We start from the raw sequence: 19,785 nt of genomic DNA, 5'->3' as shown, positions 1-19,785 counted from the left end.
TTGCCAGAAACAATAATAATTCACGTGCTTTGTTTGCTACTGTTGATAGATTAACAAACCCTCCAGTACCAATAGCATCTGAACTGTTGTCTACCAAGGCTTGCAATGACTTTGCCTCCTTCTTCACAGACAAAATTCAGAAAATTAGACAAACAGTCAGTGCTTCCATATTAAGTACAAGATATGTGTTGTCACAGTGTGCGCGCAAAACAAATTCCAACATGACACAATTTCATACGATCAACCTTAAAAACCTGGAGGACATAATACAACATCTGAAAACCTCCTCCTGTTGCCTTGATATTCTACCAACGGGTGTTTTCAAAAATGTTTCGAATTGTTTGACTTCTGATCTTCTACAGATTGTAAACACATCTCTGCTCTCAGGTATCTTCCCACAGGCCCTGAAAACTGCAGTCATCAAGCCACTCCTAAAAAAGAACAATCTAGACACGACACTAATGAGCAACTATAGGCCAATATCAAACCTTCCATTTTTAAGTAAAATCATAGAAAAAGTGGTTTTTCAACAACTCAACCTTTTCTTATCGCTAAACAACAGTTTTGATGCCTTCCAGTCAGGTTTTCGACCACACCACAGCACCGAGACGGCTCTTGTTAAAGTCTTTAATGACATCCACTTAAACACAGATAGTGGCAAAATTTCAGTCTTAGTATTACTTGATCTCAGTGCTGCATTTGATACGATAGACCATGACATATTGCTTGACCGATTGGAAAACTGGGTTGGTCTTTCTGGCTCAGTACTAAAGTGGTTTGAATCCTATTTAAAGAATAGGGACTACTTTGTGTCTATAGGTAATTATACATCTGAACATACAAATATGACGTGCGGAGTTCCCCAAGGCTCAGTTCTGGGGCCTCTTCTGTTCAACATCTACATGCTTCCACTGTCTCAGATTATGGAAAACAACAAAATAAATTACCATAGTTATGCGGATGACACACAAATTTACATAACCTTATCGCCAGGGAACTATAGCCCAATACAACAATTAAATATGTGCATTGAACAGATTAATGATTGGATGTGCCAGAACTTTCTTAAATTAAATGAAGAAAAACGGAGGTGGTTGTTTTTGGAGCAAAAGAGGAACGATTGAAAGTCAGCGCTCAGCTTCAAACGACAATGTTAAAAACAACAGACAAAGCAAGAAATCTTGGTGTAGTCATGGACTCAGACCTAAATTTTAAAAGCCACATTAACATAATTAAAAATCAGCCTATTATCACCTTAAAAATATATCAAGGGTTAAAGGCCTTATGTCTCAGCAGGATCTGGAAAAACTTGTCCATGCTTTTATCTTCAGTAGACTTGACTACTGTAACGGTGTCTTTACAGGTCTCCCTAAAAAATCAATCAGACAACTGCAGCTGATTCAAAACGCTGCTGCTCGAGTCCTCACTAAGACCAAGAAAGTGGATCACATCACTCCAGTACTGAAGTCTCTACACTGGCTTCCAGTGCCTCAAAGAATTGATTTCAAAATACTTCTACTGGTTTATAAATCACTAAACGGTTTAGGGCCAAAATACATTTCTGATCTGTTACTACATTAGGACCCACCCAGACCTCTCAGGTCGTCTGGGACAGGTCTACTTGTTGTCCCCAGAGTCAGGACTAAACAGGGGGAAGCAGCATTCAGTTTTTATGCTCCATATATCTGGAACAAACTCCCAGAAACCTGTAGGTCCGCTGCAACTCTCAGTTCTTTTAAATCTAAGCTAAAGACCTATCTTTTTGATGTTGCTTTTCTTTAAATAATCTATTTTATTAACTTTAATTTCTTATACGGCACTGTAACTTTTATTCTTATACTGCACTATCAATTTTATTCTTGTCTTTTAATGTTTTTGATTTGTTTATTATTGTTTTTTAATTGTTTTCTAACTTCTCTTTAATGTTTTATGTAAAGCACTTTGAATTGCCCTGTTGCTGAAATGTGCAATACAAATAAAGCTGCCTTGCCTTGCCTTAATGCTCAAAAGGTGTTTTTAATTTATCACTGTGTAAAATAGCACTCATTTGTTCTGACAGAATACAATGGTGTATTATCAATGCAAAAACAGAGCATATAACTTCGTTCCAGTATTTTATTTGAAAGTAAATAAAAGAGAAACAATTTATGTTTCCTTTGTGTCTGTTGATGTAGTCTCATTAGCTTCTGTTTTTTCCTCACATTTAGCCTCTTTCTCTCTGAAGAACAAAAAATGTAACCTCTCTAAATTGTACTGTAACATATTTAAAATACAGTATCAAGTGTTTTGCTCTCACCACTTCACCAGTTTGGAATATAAGAGTCTATTGACCTCTTGGGGTGCTTTTCTGAAGAAAAAAAAAGTGTCTTCTCTCTATTCCTCTGTCCTGCAGCTCCAATTAGACTATTGTTGGTTAATGTGTGCATGTGTCTGCATCAAAAAACGTAGATAGATTTTATTCTTCCCCGCACATAAGTCGAGCTGCTTGTATGTTAACACATACAATCCTGTTCAGATGCATCGACCCAAAAACACACATACAGCTCTCGGTACATCTCTTTGTGCATTCTGTCTTCATTGAGGTGGACCCTCAGGTCAGGTCAAGTTGTGGCTCCTGCAGTGCAGAGTTCTGCTACAGGCCACTAATCTTTTACCCTCATCCTCCCCAAGGCTGTAAGGGCTTTGAAACGAGAAAGTCCACTTAGCCAACCCTGTCAGGAAATGCCTTTGCAGTTTACAGTAGGAGATTTAGCTAGGGAGAGAGAAAGAGGGGAGGGTGTTTTTTTTTTGTTTCCATAAAGATGAAAGATTATTCAGATTGTCAGAGATCTTATGCTGCTATCAGATGAAAGTATCGCTTTAATGAATTGGGTCCCATCCGGCCAAATGAAGTATGGGAGATTAGCTCCAGACTGTCAGCTCGTTTCCATTAAGCCTCTCGGAGCAGGATGACTCTTTTGGCCTTTGAGACTTAAAATGTCAGTTTTATTAAACCAAAGGCTGTGAAGTTAAAATGTTATCTAAGCTGGGGGTTGATCATGCACAACAAAAATAAATGTGCAAGAATTAGATCCCCCTTTCAATACCATGGATATAATGCCACTCGGCAGGCCATGCCAAAACACTTATGAACTTCAATATCCAATGGAAAATAATCTCAAAATGAAATAGCATGACGTGGTGCTCAACTTCCATGGCCTCTGAAAGGACCCTCATCTGGCAGTGCCTGTAGCAGGCTCGCAGGAACCTATTGGCGGCTAAACAACTGCCACTCGTAGCCCGTGTCCCAGACTGCATTTAGAATAATTCTATGTATTAGGTTGGAGCATCGACAAGTTCCCAGGAAGCTCGTAGTCAGATTTATTTATTTTAAAGGCTAATACAGATTAAAATGAAAGGAAGGTCATTGTTATACATTTCATTTATTTTTTTGTGTTAAAGTATACGAAAATTACTTGATTTTGGAAACGCTTTGGAAGGCCTTATAAATTACTTGGGAAAAGACTGATAGAAAAGCACACACACGTGTTCTGTGCTTTTCTGGTCTTAGTTTTTGATTCAGGACACCTATAGAGCAGCCTGACATGATTCACCGCACAATAAACTATGAAGATCGTCGGGAAACTCTTACCGTCATCGGTGCACTTTCTGTAGCTCCTCTGAAAGCTTAATTTAGGTTCTTTCGCAAATCCAGGAAATTCAAATACCCCACTGAGACCCAATGACATCCGAGCATTCAGAGCTGGGCAGAACTACAGTGCCTTGCAAAAGTATCCACCCCCCTTGGCATTTTTTCTGTTTTGTTGCCTCACAACCTGGAATCAACATGGATTGCTTGAGGATTTGTATCATTTAATTTACAGAACATGCCCACAACTTTGAAGGGTCAGAAAAGAGAGAATATTGAAGATTTCTTTCATCTCAGTCAATGCGATTTGATATTGCCAGAGAGTGACATGTTTAGAAGCCAATATTGGTGTTATTTTCCTTTTAACTGTATTAGCATGTGGTCATTTACAGGCTTGGCATTTAATGGACTTTGCAGAAAAGGTTAATGATTATGTTTCAAATGACGAACCTGGCTCTAAGCTGCAAAATAACACTCAGTGTATAGTAACAAGATAAAAGTTAGTATTTGCAAAATTTGGAGGTCTACTACTGGTCTGTGAACCCTCTAGATAGGCAATTAATCTGTTCATTTTCCCGACAGGTTACTCCTGCCCTTAGGGATTGAATGACACAGTAAATAGTGTTCTGTCCTGTCATTACCCAACTGATGCTGGTTAATTTTTTAGCCTCGTCCTCTGTAAATCCACCTTGCAATGAGCTCAGGTCCTTAGCAGCAACACCCAGCTTAGAAATGGGCTCTGTTGTCAGCAGCCTGTTCCTGCAAAATCTGTCAAAGTAATGCGAGGGAGACAATTGTTCCCTTTGAATGACCTGGGAACTCTGCAGTTCCAGGACAACTGTGGTAGATATCTTCAGTAATACATATTGTTGACAACAGACGTTTTTTATAAGCATTAACTCCACTAGTAGCTCTCACATCAGTGTGCTGGAGAAGTATCTTATTATATAAAAGATATATGTATATCTTAACAGGAGTATAATATAACCCTTTAATGTTTTTTTATAAGCATTAACTCCACTAGTAGCTCTCACATCAGTGTGCTGGAGAAGTATCTTATTATATAAAAGATATATGTATATCTTAACAGGAATATAATATAACCCTTTAATGATTTTTTTTGTAAGCATTAACTCCACTAGTGACTCTCACCTCAGTGTGCTGAAGTATCTTATATATATCTTAAAGAAAAGTATAATATAATGTAGCTGTTTCAGATCGCATTGTGGGTTCTTTTTCTGGGAAATGTTTGAAGTTGTTTTTCATAAAATGAGGTGGCAATTTTTTTAAATTATCATGCAATCACAGTTATTTTTATTTTTATTTAGTGGTAGAACAGCAGTGCTTCTAACCAACTTTTAACCAAAACAATTCACCCATTGTTTCAAAAATATGCATCTAGCTGCTGTGAAGGGAAGTATTCTCAACCTTATTTTATAAATGCTTTTTCGGCAGCAGAAGGAGAGCAAGCAGAGCCAGATCTCCTGCCAAACTGGTGCTCCTGGCTTATTAATACAGCATGGAACACTTTTTAAAATACTCCTTTCTGCACACACTCCTACTATACACTTCCTCCACTGGCTCACTCTTTGGCTTCTTTTTGTGATCCTAACAAGGCTTGTTCACTGCCTAGTTAAGGGGCCCTACTGGAGAAAAAGCACCATCGCGGCTTTGCTGGCAAGTTGAGAGGCAGCCACACAAGGAGGCACTTTAAGTAGCATGACAGGGAAGAGAGAGAGGCAGATTAAAACCAGAAAGAAAAGGAAAGTATGAGACAAAAAAAGACTTTACAGGCAGTCATTGAGTCACAGAAATAAAGAAAAGATGGCGAGAGACTCTGTGAAGGACAAACACAAAGAGAAATAGCCAAGGATTCAAACAAAGCATCAAAGAGAAAAGGATACGGTGGGTGAAAGAGAGAAGGAGTGAAGTTTGAGAAGCAATGAGGAGCGGCAGCAGAGGATTCATCTGTACCTGTGGAGGAGATTAAGGGTCTGCATCCAGTGTGATTAATGAGCTGGCCGCTGATTGCTCATCCCCATCTCCCTCCCATGAATAATCACCACCCCTGCACTGTCAAAGAGAGAGCAGACAGCTCAAGTTTGTGTGTGTGTGTGTGTGTGTGTGTGTATGAGAGACAGTAAATAAAATATGTAATGTGATATACAGTGTATGCATAGAAATAACTGCCTGAGAGTACATGGTTGATTTACTGAGAAAATGGGTGTGCGTGGACAGTATGATGTACAACATAACATTGTATTTCATTTATTTATTTAGAACAATGCACATTTTTTAACATTTACTGTAAATATGTCAGTGTTAGCTAGCCTGCTAATTTCCAACCTTTTGCAAGATATTTTCAAACCAGAGCAACAGGAAACAGCATTGCAGTAAAGATTAAACTTTACAGACGGAAGACAACAAGACACCATAAATATTGTTTTATACAGCATATATACACTATATGAATATGTTTAACATGTCAGTGTGTTTGAAACATGGGTGATATATTTCCTAATAGTTGCAGCCCACCTGTAGAGAGCAGTCCTCTTACTGAATGCACCGTGACACACCAAAATCATTTGTACTAACTGTGAGCTCCCAGTGGGAGTCCTGTCTCCCTACATGTACTGTACAAACTCACCAGTGTCAGTGTGTTCACAGAGGACATTATCACAAACAGTCGTGTAGTAAGACATGCAGTAGTTTCTACCATTTCAAAGAGATTACATTCTCAGCATAAATCAGTAAAACAATGTGTAAACAGAGCATCTTTAGATTGAGTTGGCCTCTTTCTGAGCAGAACGGCAAAGATTTTGTTTTACTTTTAAGGTTGCTAACCTTTTAATATATGTGATTGTATTAGAATAATATGAACAATGTTGCAAATCAGTAAACTGGACTGCCTAATGGTATTATTGGATTTTTGCTCAATGTGATGAAGTGTGTGTGTGTGTGTGTGTGTGTGTGTGTGTGTGTGTGTGTGTGTGTGTGTGTGTGTGTGTGTGTGTGTGTGTGTGAGAAAGTTGCAAATTGTAAAGCACTTTGTCCGTTAAAAGCACCATACCGTATAAGTGCAGTCAGTTTACCATAACATTTTATACATATTACCTACTTATACTTACTCATAACCTGACTCCGCCAGATGGATTGCTTCGCATTTGCTCGGCATATCCATCTGGGAACTTTCCGTTGGAGAACTTTTGGGAAGGGGCAAAAATGCTGGTTAGGTGATTGGATAAACCATCTGTCTATCACCACCTATGTTGGTGATAAATGGGCCAACTCAACCAATCAGATCAAACTCTTGCCGAAACCAGTCGGGAGAAGAGCAAAAACTTCTTTTCCTCAGAGAAAAGCGTCTTGTTTTTTTCTCTATCTCAAGATGCCAGACTGATCTGCGAGTAGAAAACTGGAGCTCGCGAGATCAGGACGGTCTCACGAGGCTAACTCCCTCAGCCTTCTCTACACAAAAGACATGTACCATGATGCATTCATAAATAACCAAATCTTTACTGAACCTATGGCCTTGTTGGACATGATGGACAAGGTTTTCCATTATGTATGCACATGTATACCTGCTTTATTTTTCTTTATGTCGTGCAGATGTCAAAGATACATTGGTGCACATATATAAGCACACCTTTAGTGCACAAACACAACCTACATTCTTTAAGCATCACCATGTATTACTGTATACTACTTTGTTGCATTTATTGCTTTTGGCTTCCAAGCATTTTTCCTGATGTTACAACACAGGGAAAGGTAATGACAGGAGCCAGCATGTGTCCCTGTGATTGGAAGTGCACTCTGTTGTGAGGAACCTGTGTTTTAACCACAGCCTGACAATTGCCTGGTGGTCTAAGATTGCCTGTTGTTATGACTTTTTGGTGGTTGCATAGCAACAATGAGAAAATCCATTTTGCTGCCTGTTAAAACATGCCTTTAGTTGAGGGCTAACCCAAGTGCAAGCATGACACCAGCATGAGGTTACTCTGAATCTAGTCTCGCTTTGCCAGACCCTCCTCCAAAGCATGCTGGAGGAGAGTCTGTCTAGTCCACACGGCATTCGAGGATGTGAGGAAAATGTGCTCTGGTTTATTGCCATTTCTTTAAACCAATCCCAATTGTCTTGGGCGGTGCTAAGCATCGGAGAAAAGCCACAGTGCCGCTGCAAAATAGGCTCTGAAGGAACTTATTTTGGTGGAATGTGTAAGTTTAAAAGTTGTTTTAGTCATGCAACTCTGATTGGACAGATACTCTAGCTAGCTTTCTGGATTTACCTTGCAGAGATCTGAGAAAATGTTAACCATAGTCCTCATAAATCGACCCGAGTTTAAAATGCCAACACAAAGGAAGCCCGAGGCAGCGGATATCCGGCCTAAATGAGTGAAATCATGCGGATTTTCCGGCAGCAACGGAGGAATCCCGGAAGTGGAACATCAAGGATATAGACTACTCTGAATCCTACAAGTCTCAATTGCTAGGTAGTTTGCCAGGCTAGCAAATGAAGGTCATTTACTGTAGCAGATGCTTTTCACTCAGTGATGAACTTAATGATTAATGCCTGAATCTTAATTTACCAAACGAAACCAAATGAGGATATTGTTTTTCATGAGGGTCAAATATGAATAATCAAGTGTGCCGTGCATATATTTGCATACATGACACATGAAGGGAGGAGAATGTGCTTGTCGAGTGAGTGACACACAACCCCTCTACATACAATGAGAGAGAGAGAGCAAGAAACAAAAGGAGAGAGAGAGCACTGTTGTTTTGTAATGTGGGATGTATGTGTGTGGCTCTTTCTGTATGTATATCTGTGTGTACATGTTTGGGTGTGTGCGTCCTCTCAGTTGTAGTAAGAAGCATCACTTGGGCGGAATCACTCATCTAGCATTCTGATGAATTTACAGACTAAACCAGACAAGAAGGTGGAAGTTGACAAGCATTCACTGCTTTGGTGGCATTTCTCTTGTAAACGTGTGTATTTAGCATTTTTACTGCTTTCACTAATTGACAATATGTCCAAGTCTTCCTGTAGAACCTGTTGTATGTTGATATGTAGTCACTAAAATGCTGTTGAAACATTGTTGTATCGACCAATTATGAGTACCGATCCAATACTGTTGTTTAATTAATAAGCTGTATGACTCACTGTGTGGAAGTGACTGGGATCATTCTTTTATGTGTAAGACACCATCATTACGTGAAGCACCTGAACGCAGCATAAGTTTACGAGCGTCACCTGAAAGCACCACAAACTCCAGTTGGAGTTTTTGTTTGTTTAACCTAACATTACATAACAAGGCAAAATACCAGATCCGTTCCACCTGCACAATTCGTTCTGCGCATGGGCAAGATGTTCACGCATGCGCAGATGATAATACCGTTTTACGACCTGCCCGATCTGTTCCACGCTAGCCTCCACCCAAGCTACTAAGCGCACAGGCGCCGATTTATGTTTTCGTCCGTGGGTGCTCACACAGTTTAAATAAAAAAAGTAGTCAACAATGTTTGCATTTCAGAACCTTAGGAAATGGACAGCGGCCGACACGAACACACACGCCGTAAAGTAAGCTAGCTTTCAACTCAGGACAGCGCCACTTCTCCCAGATAGGATTGGAGATGAGAAGTTTAATCAGCTTCGTGGGAAATTATAAATCAATGCCACCGACATGACCAATCACACTATGACAGACGCTCCACTTAGCACCACCTGCAATGTTTAATATTAAATTAATATAAAAATGAACTGGCAGTCTGGCACACGTGGGTGCTCAGTATTTTTCGTGGGTGCTCAAGCTCCGGAGCACCCACGGTATCGGCACCTATGAGGTCGGCAACTGTGAACGTTGTAATTTGGCATGCGGATGAGAGAGTGCTTCAGCCTTTCAACCATGATTTCAACACATCAATAACTTTCTTGCACACATATTGCCAGCGTGCCATTGGTTAAGGTCCCGCGTGCCCATGGTGGCACGCGTGCCTAAGGTTGCCGACCCCTGGTATAAAATAACGTTAAGTCAAACATAATGGGAAAAGCAGGCTACAGCTAAACTAAGACTTTACAGTAACAATAAAGACAAGTATTGAGTGATTGTATTTTAAATGAGCACAAGTAAAGTAGAACTGACGTAACAGCTGTTATATATGTTAACGTTTGTTTTGAAGTTTTATTTTGAGGGTCTTTTAAAAGTTTGCATGCCGTCTCAGCTAGCGGTTAGCCGAATTAGCTGTTAGCTAAACTAACGTTAACTTAACTGTGGAGGCTGACGGACGGCAGACCGCTACAATCAGCTAGCGGTTAGCCAAATGAACTGTTAGCTAAAGTAACGTTAGCTTCCCAGTGGAGGCTAACGGCAGACCGCTATAATCACCTAGCGGTCCGCCCGAATTGGCTATTAGCTAAACTAACGTGAATTAGCTATTAGCTAAACTAACGTTAGCTTCCCGGAGGAGGCTGGTGTGGGAACAGATCGGGTAGTGTCGTAAATCATCGTACCACAGCGCATGCGCAGAACGGATTGTGCAGTTGGAACGGATCGGGTAACGACAAGTGACTTTAGGGAAGCAGTAGGAAATCCCTAGTCATGCTGTTTATCCGTCATCTCTGACAGTGGCCATGGTGTCTTGAGCCGTGCAGCTGCAGGCTACTGGTAAGTTAAGGTGCATGCTATGCTGTGTCGTCTGCGTGTTTTTTTGTTTTTTTTTCGTATGTGTGCACAAGTAGGTGGGGGTGAAAAAAAAATACATAAACAGAATCGTATAAAATAGATTGGCCCCATTGTCACCATACCCGATCCAGCTGTTAGGTTCTGTTTGGCCCAATATCAGTATCGGATCGGTGCATCCATAATATAAGTAGCTCCAATTAGTGGCAAACATTACTTTGAAACATGAATTTGAAAAAGAGGATGCAAAATCTGCAAGCCTTGGCTCCATGAAATCCTCATGTTCTGTCTGAAACCATACTCTACATAGACTACAGGCTCAAAGAAGAGCGTCTTTAACAATTTTATATGGCTCCGATTTTTATTAAACTATGGGTTTCATTTGTTAAAAAATACGTAAGTCATGAATTGCAAATTTGTTGACTAGCAATCACATTCTATCAAAGTCGAAAAGCTAATATTGTAAGTTACTACAGCACTTTCACATCCATCATGTGATCAAAAGTGGTCATGTTAACGTAAGTATTTTTCTCCCAAAGCTCGGCATAACTAATTGCACACCTTTCTTGTATTTCTGGTAAAATGTAAAGGCGACAGTATTTTCATTTCAGTTTGCATCACAATTACTATGTGTCATATCGGATATTATCTTAAAGTTTGCAAAGTACCCATACAGGGAGATTCAATCAAAGAGTCCAATAATATTCTGTTTTACCATTCCTCAATCAAGCATTCTCGATGCTTAATGCTCATCCTCGCTCTCTGCCCCTCACTACTCCTCTCTTTCCATCTGTCTTTCTCTCTCTAGCTCCTCCTCACTCTCTGCCCCTCTTCTTCCTACATATTTCTTTCTCTCTTCTAGTCTACAGTCAGGATGTTATCTGTCCTACCCTCTAAAAAAAGTCATGGTGTTCTGCTCCTCTGCTTTGTGGCTTGATGTCTTACTCCAGCTCACAAGGGGCTGGTCTCATGAAAGTGGAAAGGGACAACTCTCTTAGCTGCAGTCTTGAGTTCACCACATTAGTTATTCTCTGGGAGATCTTCTACGTGCTCTGTATCAGATTTGTCTCTCTTCCTGTCTCACATGCACACACATTTTTACTCCTTCTCTTATGCCCCTGTGTCTTCTCGGTCCATCTTTCTTTCTTTCGTTTGCTAATTTGCTCTCTTTTTTTCCCCATCTGATGTTTTGTTCCTCTTTTCCCTTTTTGTCTTTCTTTTCTCCTTGCATGCACTGGTTTTATTCACCCTATTTTACTTTACTTTATAAAGTACTTTTTTTTTATATAACTTTTTTTCTCTGCCTTCATATCCTTCTACCAATATTTACCTTGCTCCCTCTATTTTCTCTTTCTTCATCTCTCTTCCTCCCTTTACTCACACTGTACTGTAAATCCCTTCAGAGCTGGATACAGAAACCTCCCTGTTGGCCCTGTCAGCCCGCCCATAGCTCACTTAGCAGGGCTGATCGATCATTGGAGCTCCTGAATTCCCCTGAAAGTCAATTACTAACTTACACATTGGAGCTATTTTGGGAAATGGGGGGAACTGTAGGAATCATTAACTAGATAATGTCATGACAACCTTCCCCATTCAGCCAGAGCAGAGCATTCCCTGCCTGTGGATATGCAATTAGTCTGGGTCATCTGAGAATGGCACAGAACATGGGAGGATGTTTGAACAGATTTAGAGTTGCTCTCACATGAACTGGAAGTAATCTTTGTGGTTGTTGCTACTATTTGAGAACCGCCAAAAATGTGTTTATAGTACTAAGTAACAAAATCTGAATGCTTGGTCAGATTCATAGTCGTCTTTATTCATTCAGTGATGACTGCATGACTTTGCCCATTTTGATGCATTTGAAAAGTTAGGTTCATTGTATAAGAAAATTCTCCTGCACCAACAGGATTGCTGCAGATGTATCACAATAAAATTAGACTTAACAAATAAAAACACATTTGAAAACACTGTCTTAAAATTATTAAGATTCTAAAACCCAAATCTAAAAAGAATACCTTAAAAGGTTACAGGCATGGGAGTGCACATCTAACTTTAAATTCCTACAACCTAAAAAAATAAAAACAAGAAAACATTGTTGCCTCTTTTTAAAAGGAGTGTTGAATAGTCGGCTCTGTCTGTGAACTTAAAACTAAGCCTCATTAAAGCCTCCTAAACCTTATTAAAGGTGTCTGTTAAATGTAACTTATTTGGATATTGACACTAAAGACCGACCTGCAATCAACAGATGGCTGTTTTGAATCAGGGCTCCAGACTAACGTTTTGCCTTGGTTGCACTGGTGCGCCTAACTTTTTTTATTTAGGTGCACCAGCACAAAATTTAGGTGCACCCAAATTTTTCCTTGTGTCGCCTTGAACGCACCAATTTCGAGGTCACCTTTTTAAACAAGAATAAGGTGTAGGTAAATACTTTTTTTTAATTTGAAGCACAATTATACTGTATATAAAAATTCAAATCTTTTATAAATTTTTTTTAAAGTGCTTCACTGAGCTGCCAAACTAAAACATTTTAAGCAAAACAAGCTCTTTTATTAAAACAGAATGTGATAAAAAAAAAATGCAAAGACAGGGTTTCCTTCCCAGTTTGAAAATATACAGCTGCAACACATAATAAATAGCCTAGGCTATATTTAAAAACAAAATAATAATAATAATAATAATATCTCTGAGAAAGCTCCTTCACTTGTTTTCAACAATAATAACAGACAGGTTAGAAGAGAAAGAGGGCGCCTGGATAGCTCAGTTGGTAGATATATAGGTTTACTCCTCGACGCAGCGGGCACGGCTTCCTATCAAAATAAAGGACCCAAAAAAAATCTTTAAAAAAAAACCCAGACCGACAGACATAGAGAGACGGAGGGAGAGAGGGGGAGTGCGATGGAAGCGTATGCTACTCACAGACTGACGGCTGACTCATTATGAATGGGTCCAGCGCGGGTCGAATGCGCTTTAATTGGCGGGTCAGCAGAGTTACAAACGTCTTGTGTATGAAATGTCTGTATCGTCACTGCGCTGCATTTTTATGAACTATGATATTCTGGCCATGGGTCACATCTCTTGCCCAGGTCCAGCAGGCGCCGTCTCACACACTATTACTCAACAAACTGGAGTTACCTGTGTTTTTCGCCGTGGCGGCCGCAATAACCAAGAGTTACCCGCGGAAACACCGGTACAAATACAGGTTTCCCTCTCATGCTTAACAATATGCAGCTGTGTTAATAACAATTAAAACTGTAGACAAATGTCAGCAGTGGACCGGCGCTGTGTCTCTCATGTTGCAGGGGAGCCATGTGTGAGTGAATGAGGGCGGGGCTGAGCGGATGAGAGATTAAAACACAGGCCCGACTTTACAGAAGAAATGGGTCATGTAACGCAACATTGAACCATATCGATATAAACGACACAGGCAGTTTCAATCACACAGCACGGAGCAGTGTAGGCCTACAGATCCAACCATGAGTGTGAGTTCTGTCAAAGGAGAACAAACATTTTTTTTGTCGCACCCTTACAAATTTTGCGACCAAATTTGTCGCACTCTAGAGCCCTGTGAATTATACAACTGGAAAATCTTCACATTTTAAACTTCCCTTAATGACATAGACCAAGAAAAGTGACCATGAACAACAATCAACACATTTTCTTACTAATATAACTAGCTTATTTTTCATCACATTTTTCTCTCTTTTCTTGGTCTCGTACCTCAGTGGGTTACGTTTGGATGGCATCAAAATTAATTTCATGGAGTCAGTATTCATTTCACTACTAGTCCATCTTTCATGAAGGTAGTTTTTTTTATCACTATGGCCTTTCTGCCAGGCTTTAAAAGTGAGGACTAATACATCAGCAAAAAGTTTAGACTGACCTCATGTGAATGGTTGACACACTGTTGCAGAAAATATTTAAACACAGCTGCCCATTTTGAATTGATGGAACATTTCCTATTTAAAGGTCCCATGACATGGTGCTCTTTGGATGCTTTTATATAGACCTTAGTGGTCCCCTAATACTGTATCTGAAGTCTCTTTCCCGAAATTCAGCTTTGGTGCAGAACTACAGCCACTAGAGCCAGTACCACAATGAGCTTTCCTTAGTATGTGCCATTTCTGTGTCTGAAGCTATTGAGGAGGAGAGTGGGAGGGGCAAGGTGGAGGGTGGGGTTGTGGCCTTGACCAACTGCCACTGTTCTCGTTTGAAAGCCATGATGTCTCTCTCTCATGGGTTGGCCAAATTCTCTGGGCGGGCAAAGCAGAGAAAGGGGAGGTAACCTTCCTCCTTATGACCTCATAACAAGCAGATTCCAAAACGGCTCATCTGAGCTTTCCTTTTCTCAAAGGCAGAGCAGGATACCCAGGGCTCGGTTTACACCTATCACCATTTCTAGCCACTGGGGGACCATAGGCAGGCTGGGAGAACTCATATTAATGTTAAAAAATTTTAAAAAAAATGTTCATGCCATGGGACCTTTACATTTGGTATGTACAGCAGTGTTACATCCCTGCATTGGGGGCTTTGAGCTGATGTAATCTTTTCACTGTTGTCAGTGTAGTAAAACAAAGGTTTTAGTTAATTAAAAATAAAAAAAACAATATTTTTTCCCATGTCAAATCAATGACTCAAGATAAACATCCCAACTTTAACACTTGCTTATTTGCTGTAGCTGTTAAAAGCACCACCATCCTTCACAGTAGTCAGTGTTTTATCTTCCAAAATCTATTAATTAGCTTCTGTTACTACTTCTGCTCTGACTGAACTTTGAAGAGACAGTTCTCGCCAGTAAACTTATAAAGCTGTATACCTACTTTTATACCTAAAAAGAATCAATATTAAGTCATACTAGATGTCCATCTGAACAGTGAATTGCTGCAGAAATACATAGCAAACCTGACGTCTTGCATCCATTGTACTGTATTATTCAATTTAACGTGAGATGTGGTCTAGTCGCAGTGCACAGTACCACCCTGGAACCACCCCTCCAAGCCATGTCAGATCAATGTGCTTCATCCCTCATCTGTCAACATGGCACTCAAGCCTGTTCTGCCACCCAAATTACTGCTCTGCTGAATTATAACTTTGTTGGACCTGGCAGTGTACTGTACCCAAGGCATTCTGAAATATCACTGACAGACCGAGCTGTCAACCCGGATATATCTATCACCTGGAGAGCTATGTGAAACAGACAGCTAATAGCAAGGGGTCTTTCACAACAGCGTTTGTCAAAGTCCGGATCCGGACAGGAAGTTCCCCACAAACATTTCAAAGTCTGTTAGCCATCTACCTGAAGTCTGTTTGGACAGTGAAATAGTTTTCTACTGTATGTGCGTGTTGAGATGAAACCTTGTTGTGATACTGGCTTTATCACTGCCTTTCAGTCATCAACTCTTCAAGGCCAATCTTTATGTTTACATTTTATTTGTACTTATAGATCTTGTGTCATTATAGGTTAGATTTGATAGAGTTGTCAAATGTTTTCAGCACAAACACCACCAGGGTAGATTAATGTAAACTCAGTGTAGTTTATTCTGAAACAACTCTGCAACTTAATTTGTGATCTACTGTAAGAGCAGCTCATTGTCCACTGCTTTGTTAATCATAGGAGCTAAAAGTAATAAACAACCCCCGCTGTGGAAGGACAGTTTTTAAGTCAGACTGTAACAAGATGATTAGTTTTAGGAAAAACGATTGATTTCAGAAAATAGCAGGAGCACCCTAATCAGCTGATTGAGTTTAAAGCGCAGGAAATGTGGTATCATTATGCTGTATTTCTTTACAACATCTGAAACCACATCAGTTAAATGATGCCATCACAATGACCATACTCCATGCAGATTTTATATTGTTGAGTAGAAGCTAATTTTATTTTAAATGGAATGACTACATTCTTTCAAAAAACCATAATGATTAGTACATTCATCGGCACTGTCATATTTATTGTAATGATAAGTCAGTAAATAGTTGGATACTATTTCTTTGACATAAATAGATTTATATAATGTTGTATGTTCTGGTAACCTATTCCTTGTATTCAGGTTTCTCAGGGAATTGCTGACTTACTTGAACAAGTCAATTAGTATGCATTACTCTTTGTTTGGTCTAGTGTTTCTTTTGTGCAGAACCTCTAAGCATTTACTTTGTAAATCACAGCATGTGTATTATCTATTGATGTTAATTTTCCAAACATAATGGCAGATTTAATTTCCCTGCTCCTCTCTCTCTTTTTTGTTGTTGGTTTAGTTAGATCCTTAATGGTGTATCTTTTCTTCTCTAAATATATTGGTACTGAAAAGTCATGCAGCAAGGGCAGTTTATAGTATCAGTCCAGTAAATGCCCTGTTTACTTGGATGGCTCCATTTATATTTCTATCAGGTGACTGTGTTTCTATATTTATTGAGCCAAGTATATCCTGTCCCCAGCTAATATTGCCCCAGGATCACACACTGACATATATAATGTCAGTGTCGGCGTGCCTGAACTCCACATTCATATAAAAGCTCACTGTCATCAGCATATTTATGCTGTTTTCCCAGTTGTATACTGTACCAATTAGTTTTTCTTACTAAATTAAAAATTAAATTAAAATAATTTTTAAGCATATTTTGTCACCTTTTTTGGCATAGAGTGTACAGAGAAAATGAGAAGAATACGAAGAATTAGGTGGTGTTGTAATGCAATGCAAGGTCATGAGAAAAGATTGAATTGTTAGAATAGATTGCACATACTGTATATCTTGCATAACCCAGTTTGCAAAACTTTTCAAACAGTTTTATGTCTACTTAAAACATTGGGCCCAATATAAATTAAAACTCACAATAATAAATGTTCAGCAGCTGACAAAGTTTCCAGACTGTAACTGTGACTGTATATTTTGTGCCCGGCCACACAGCTTGGCGACAGTCATTATTTATGGCTCCAAAGGGAAGCAGTGAAAAATAATTCTTAATTTGCCGTAAAGGTGAATTGAATTGGATGGCCATTTCAATGAACATAAATTTCCCTTAATGAGAAGAATGATATTTGGCTAGCCTGAGTCCTCTGACACGTGGTCTTTTTTCATACTGAATATCCTTCACTCCCGGACAGCTGTTTATCCTCCCTGGTCCACTAGTAACGAGATGGATGCTTGCAGCTTGGCTACAGTTCCACTACATCAGCACACTCGTTCTGATTTGTGATTTTCTCTGCTTCCTTTTTTTCTCCTTCTTTTTACATCTTCTAATTTTTAAAAATCTTTTCTTCTTACTATCATCTCTTATTTGCCTCTCTGTCATCCATTTTTCTCTCTCCAACATTCATTTCCCTTCATACTCTTTACTATTCTAACAGAGGTTGTCCAGTTGAGCCTGGCAGAGGACCAGTGGATCAGTGTCTCCACGGTAACAGTGGGCCTCAGTGCCGTCCTTACCTGTGCCATCCAGGGTACGCTGCGCCCGCCAATCATCTGGAAGAGGAACGGCATCATACTTAACTTCTTGGACCTGGAGGATATTAACGTGAGTGCATATTGTTGTTTTCTTTATCTTGGTTGATGCTGTAGTTTGTCACTGTTGTGATGAGGGGGGGACTGGAGTTGATGGCGATGGCTACAGAATTCGACAGGGAAAACAGTTGAACATAAAGTGCACCAAACAAGCGCCCATGGCCAGTTTGCTCTTCTAGCACACACGCAGTCTGTGCGATTGAAAATCAAAAATTCCACACAGATGTCCGCATTCTTCATGGACTTGGGCAGATAAAAAAATGTGCGGCACGGAAACCATGAAGAAGGAAAATAGTAACAAGAGAACAAAAAAAATCTAAATTCAAAGAAGGAAATCAGACAAAAAAAGAACAGTTTTACTCCCCGGCTCTCTCCATGAAACAATAGAATTATAGCTTGCTCAGTGCTTAATGAACTATGTCGCCATGCTCCTGTTTAGACACATCTGCACAGGTGACAGCACAGCGCTGGCATTGCTTTACTCACCACCACATCACAATTCACTAATTGCATGTTAATGAGCGGTCTTGTTGGTCTGCTGTGATGATGAGCCGATAAACAATGTCAAGTGTTGAGGTGGAGACTGGAGCTGAGGTGATGGCAACAGAGGTCCTTGAGGCTCTTGACCGTGCATAATGAATTTTTACAGAGCACAGTGATTTGTGTGGAGGAGGGAGAGAGGAGCCCCATCTGTGTTTGACTTTCTAAATCAAAAAATAAACAAAATCCCTAAATTAAACGAGAGAGATAACCTCAGTACTTTTATGTGTGCAAGAGGAAAAACATATTTAAAGGAATATGTCAAGTTTTTGTGGCCAGTTGGTCAATTTAGCCAGCTTTCTCTTGTACAAAGAATATTTTATTGTAATTGACTTTCTGGCTAAATAAAGATAAATAAGCCATTAACTAATGAGAATGTAGATCCAAATAAATTACCCAAACTCTGTGAAGGGTAAAAGATAAACATCCAAGGGGGTGCTTGGATCTGTATTTCATATGGATGAAGGAAGGAAGTTTAATTTTAGAAAGGTGTTAATGTACATTCCATATATACAGTACATTATATATATATATATATATATATATATATATATATATATATATATATATATATATATAAACTTAACTTAACAGAGAAGTTGACCAGACAGCAAATTATACAGTTGACAGCGTTCTCACTCACATACACTACTACACTACATTAATATGATGAATCTTTGAAAACTCCTCTGTTAGAATAGTAAAATCTTAGCGCAATAAGAGAAGGAAGAGAGTGACAGAAAAAAATGACAAAAAACAGTGAACCAGAATAGACTACAGGGCTTTTGTTTTTCTTTATGAGCTTTTCTTTTTTCTTTTCTTACTTTCCTGTCAAAGTCCTTTGAGCCCACAATTTTCATCTGTTGAATTGTGTTGAAGCAAACAGGCTTGTCTTCAGAAGTGTAATTCAACAGTGATGGACATCTTTTTGCATTCTGGCATATAACCCTCGAAAAACCTGAGAGCTGAGCCTCCATTACAATCAGTGTCATTTGTCTGCTCTCTCAGTCTCTTTCAGGTCTTTGTTCTCCGTCTGTCTCTGCCCTCCTCCTATTTTTTATTTTTTTTTACTCTAAATCAAAAATAGGTATTTTACATTTTCACTAGAGCTGTGTTCTCCAAAAAGTAACTGCACTGTGTATATTTGGTTCAGACCTGTTTCACATTTGATTGCATGAAAGCAAAAAGACAAAAGTGAGATTGGAAGCTAATTTTTCAGAAATAAAATTAATAATGTATGTTTCTTTTATTAAAAACAATTATCACACAGCTACTGTTATTTGCATGTACGTTGCTATCACTTGGGAAACATAAACTGAATGTGGCTCTTTATTTTGTTTATTATAGTTTATTGCGTCCCCATTATTCAGTGTATTATGAAAAAGCAATGATGATTACCATTGGAGAATAGGTCAAAGGAAATATTGATGTAGTGCTGCATCTGAAA

General features: G+C 39.3%; 1 protein-coding gene across 1 annotated transcript in view; it reads left to right on the top strand.

Moving 5' to 3' along the window:
- Positions 1 to 19,785, top strand: part of fstl4 (follistatin-like 4) — a 232,858-nt gene that overhangs the window by 177,344 nt on the left and 35,729 nt on the right. The window contains exon 7 of the mRNA XM_028596403.1: positions 17,645 to 17,811. Coding sequence (XP_028452204.1) covers positions 17,645 to 17,811 — 167 coding nt within the window. The remainder of the gene's footprint in view (positions 1 to 17,644; positions 17,812 to 19,785) is intronic.

The sequence above is a fragment of the Perca flavescens genome, chromosome 13, assembly GCF_004354835.1.
Source record: "Perca flavescens isolate YP-PL-M2 chromosome 13, PFLA_1.0, whole genome shotgun sequence".
Classification (NCBI taxonomy): Eukaryota; Metazoa; Chordata; class Actinopteri; order Perciformes; family Percidae; genus Perca; species Perca flavescens.
Note: the sequence above shows the minus strand (reverse complement) of the source record. Positions and strands in the feature narration are given on the sequence as shown.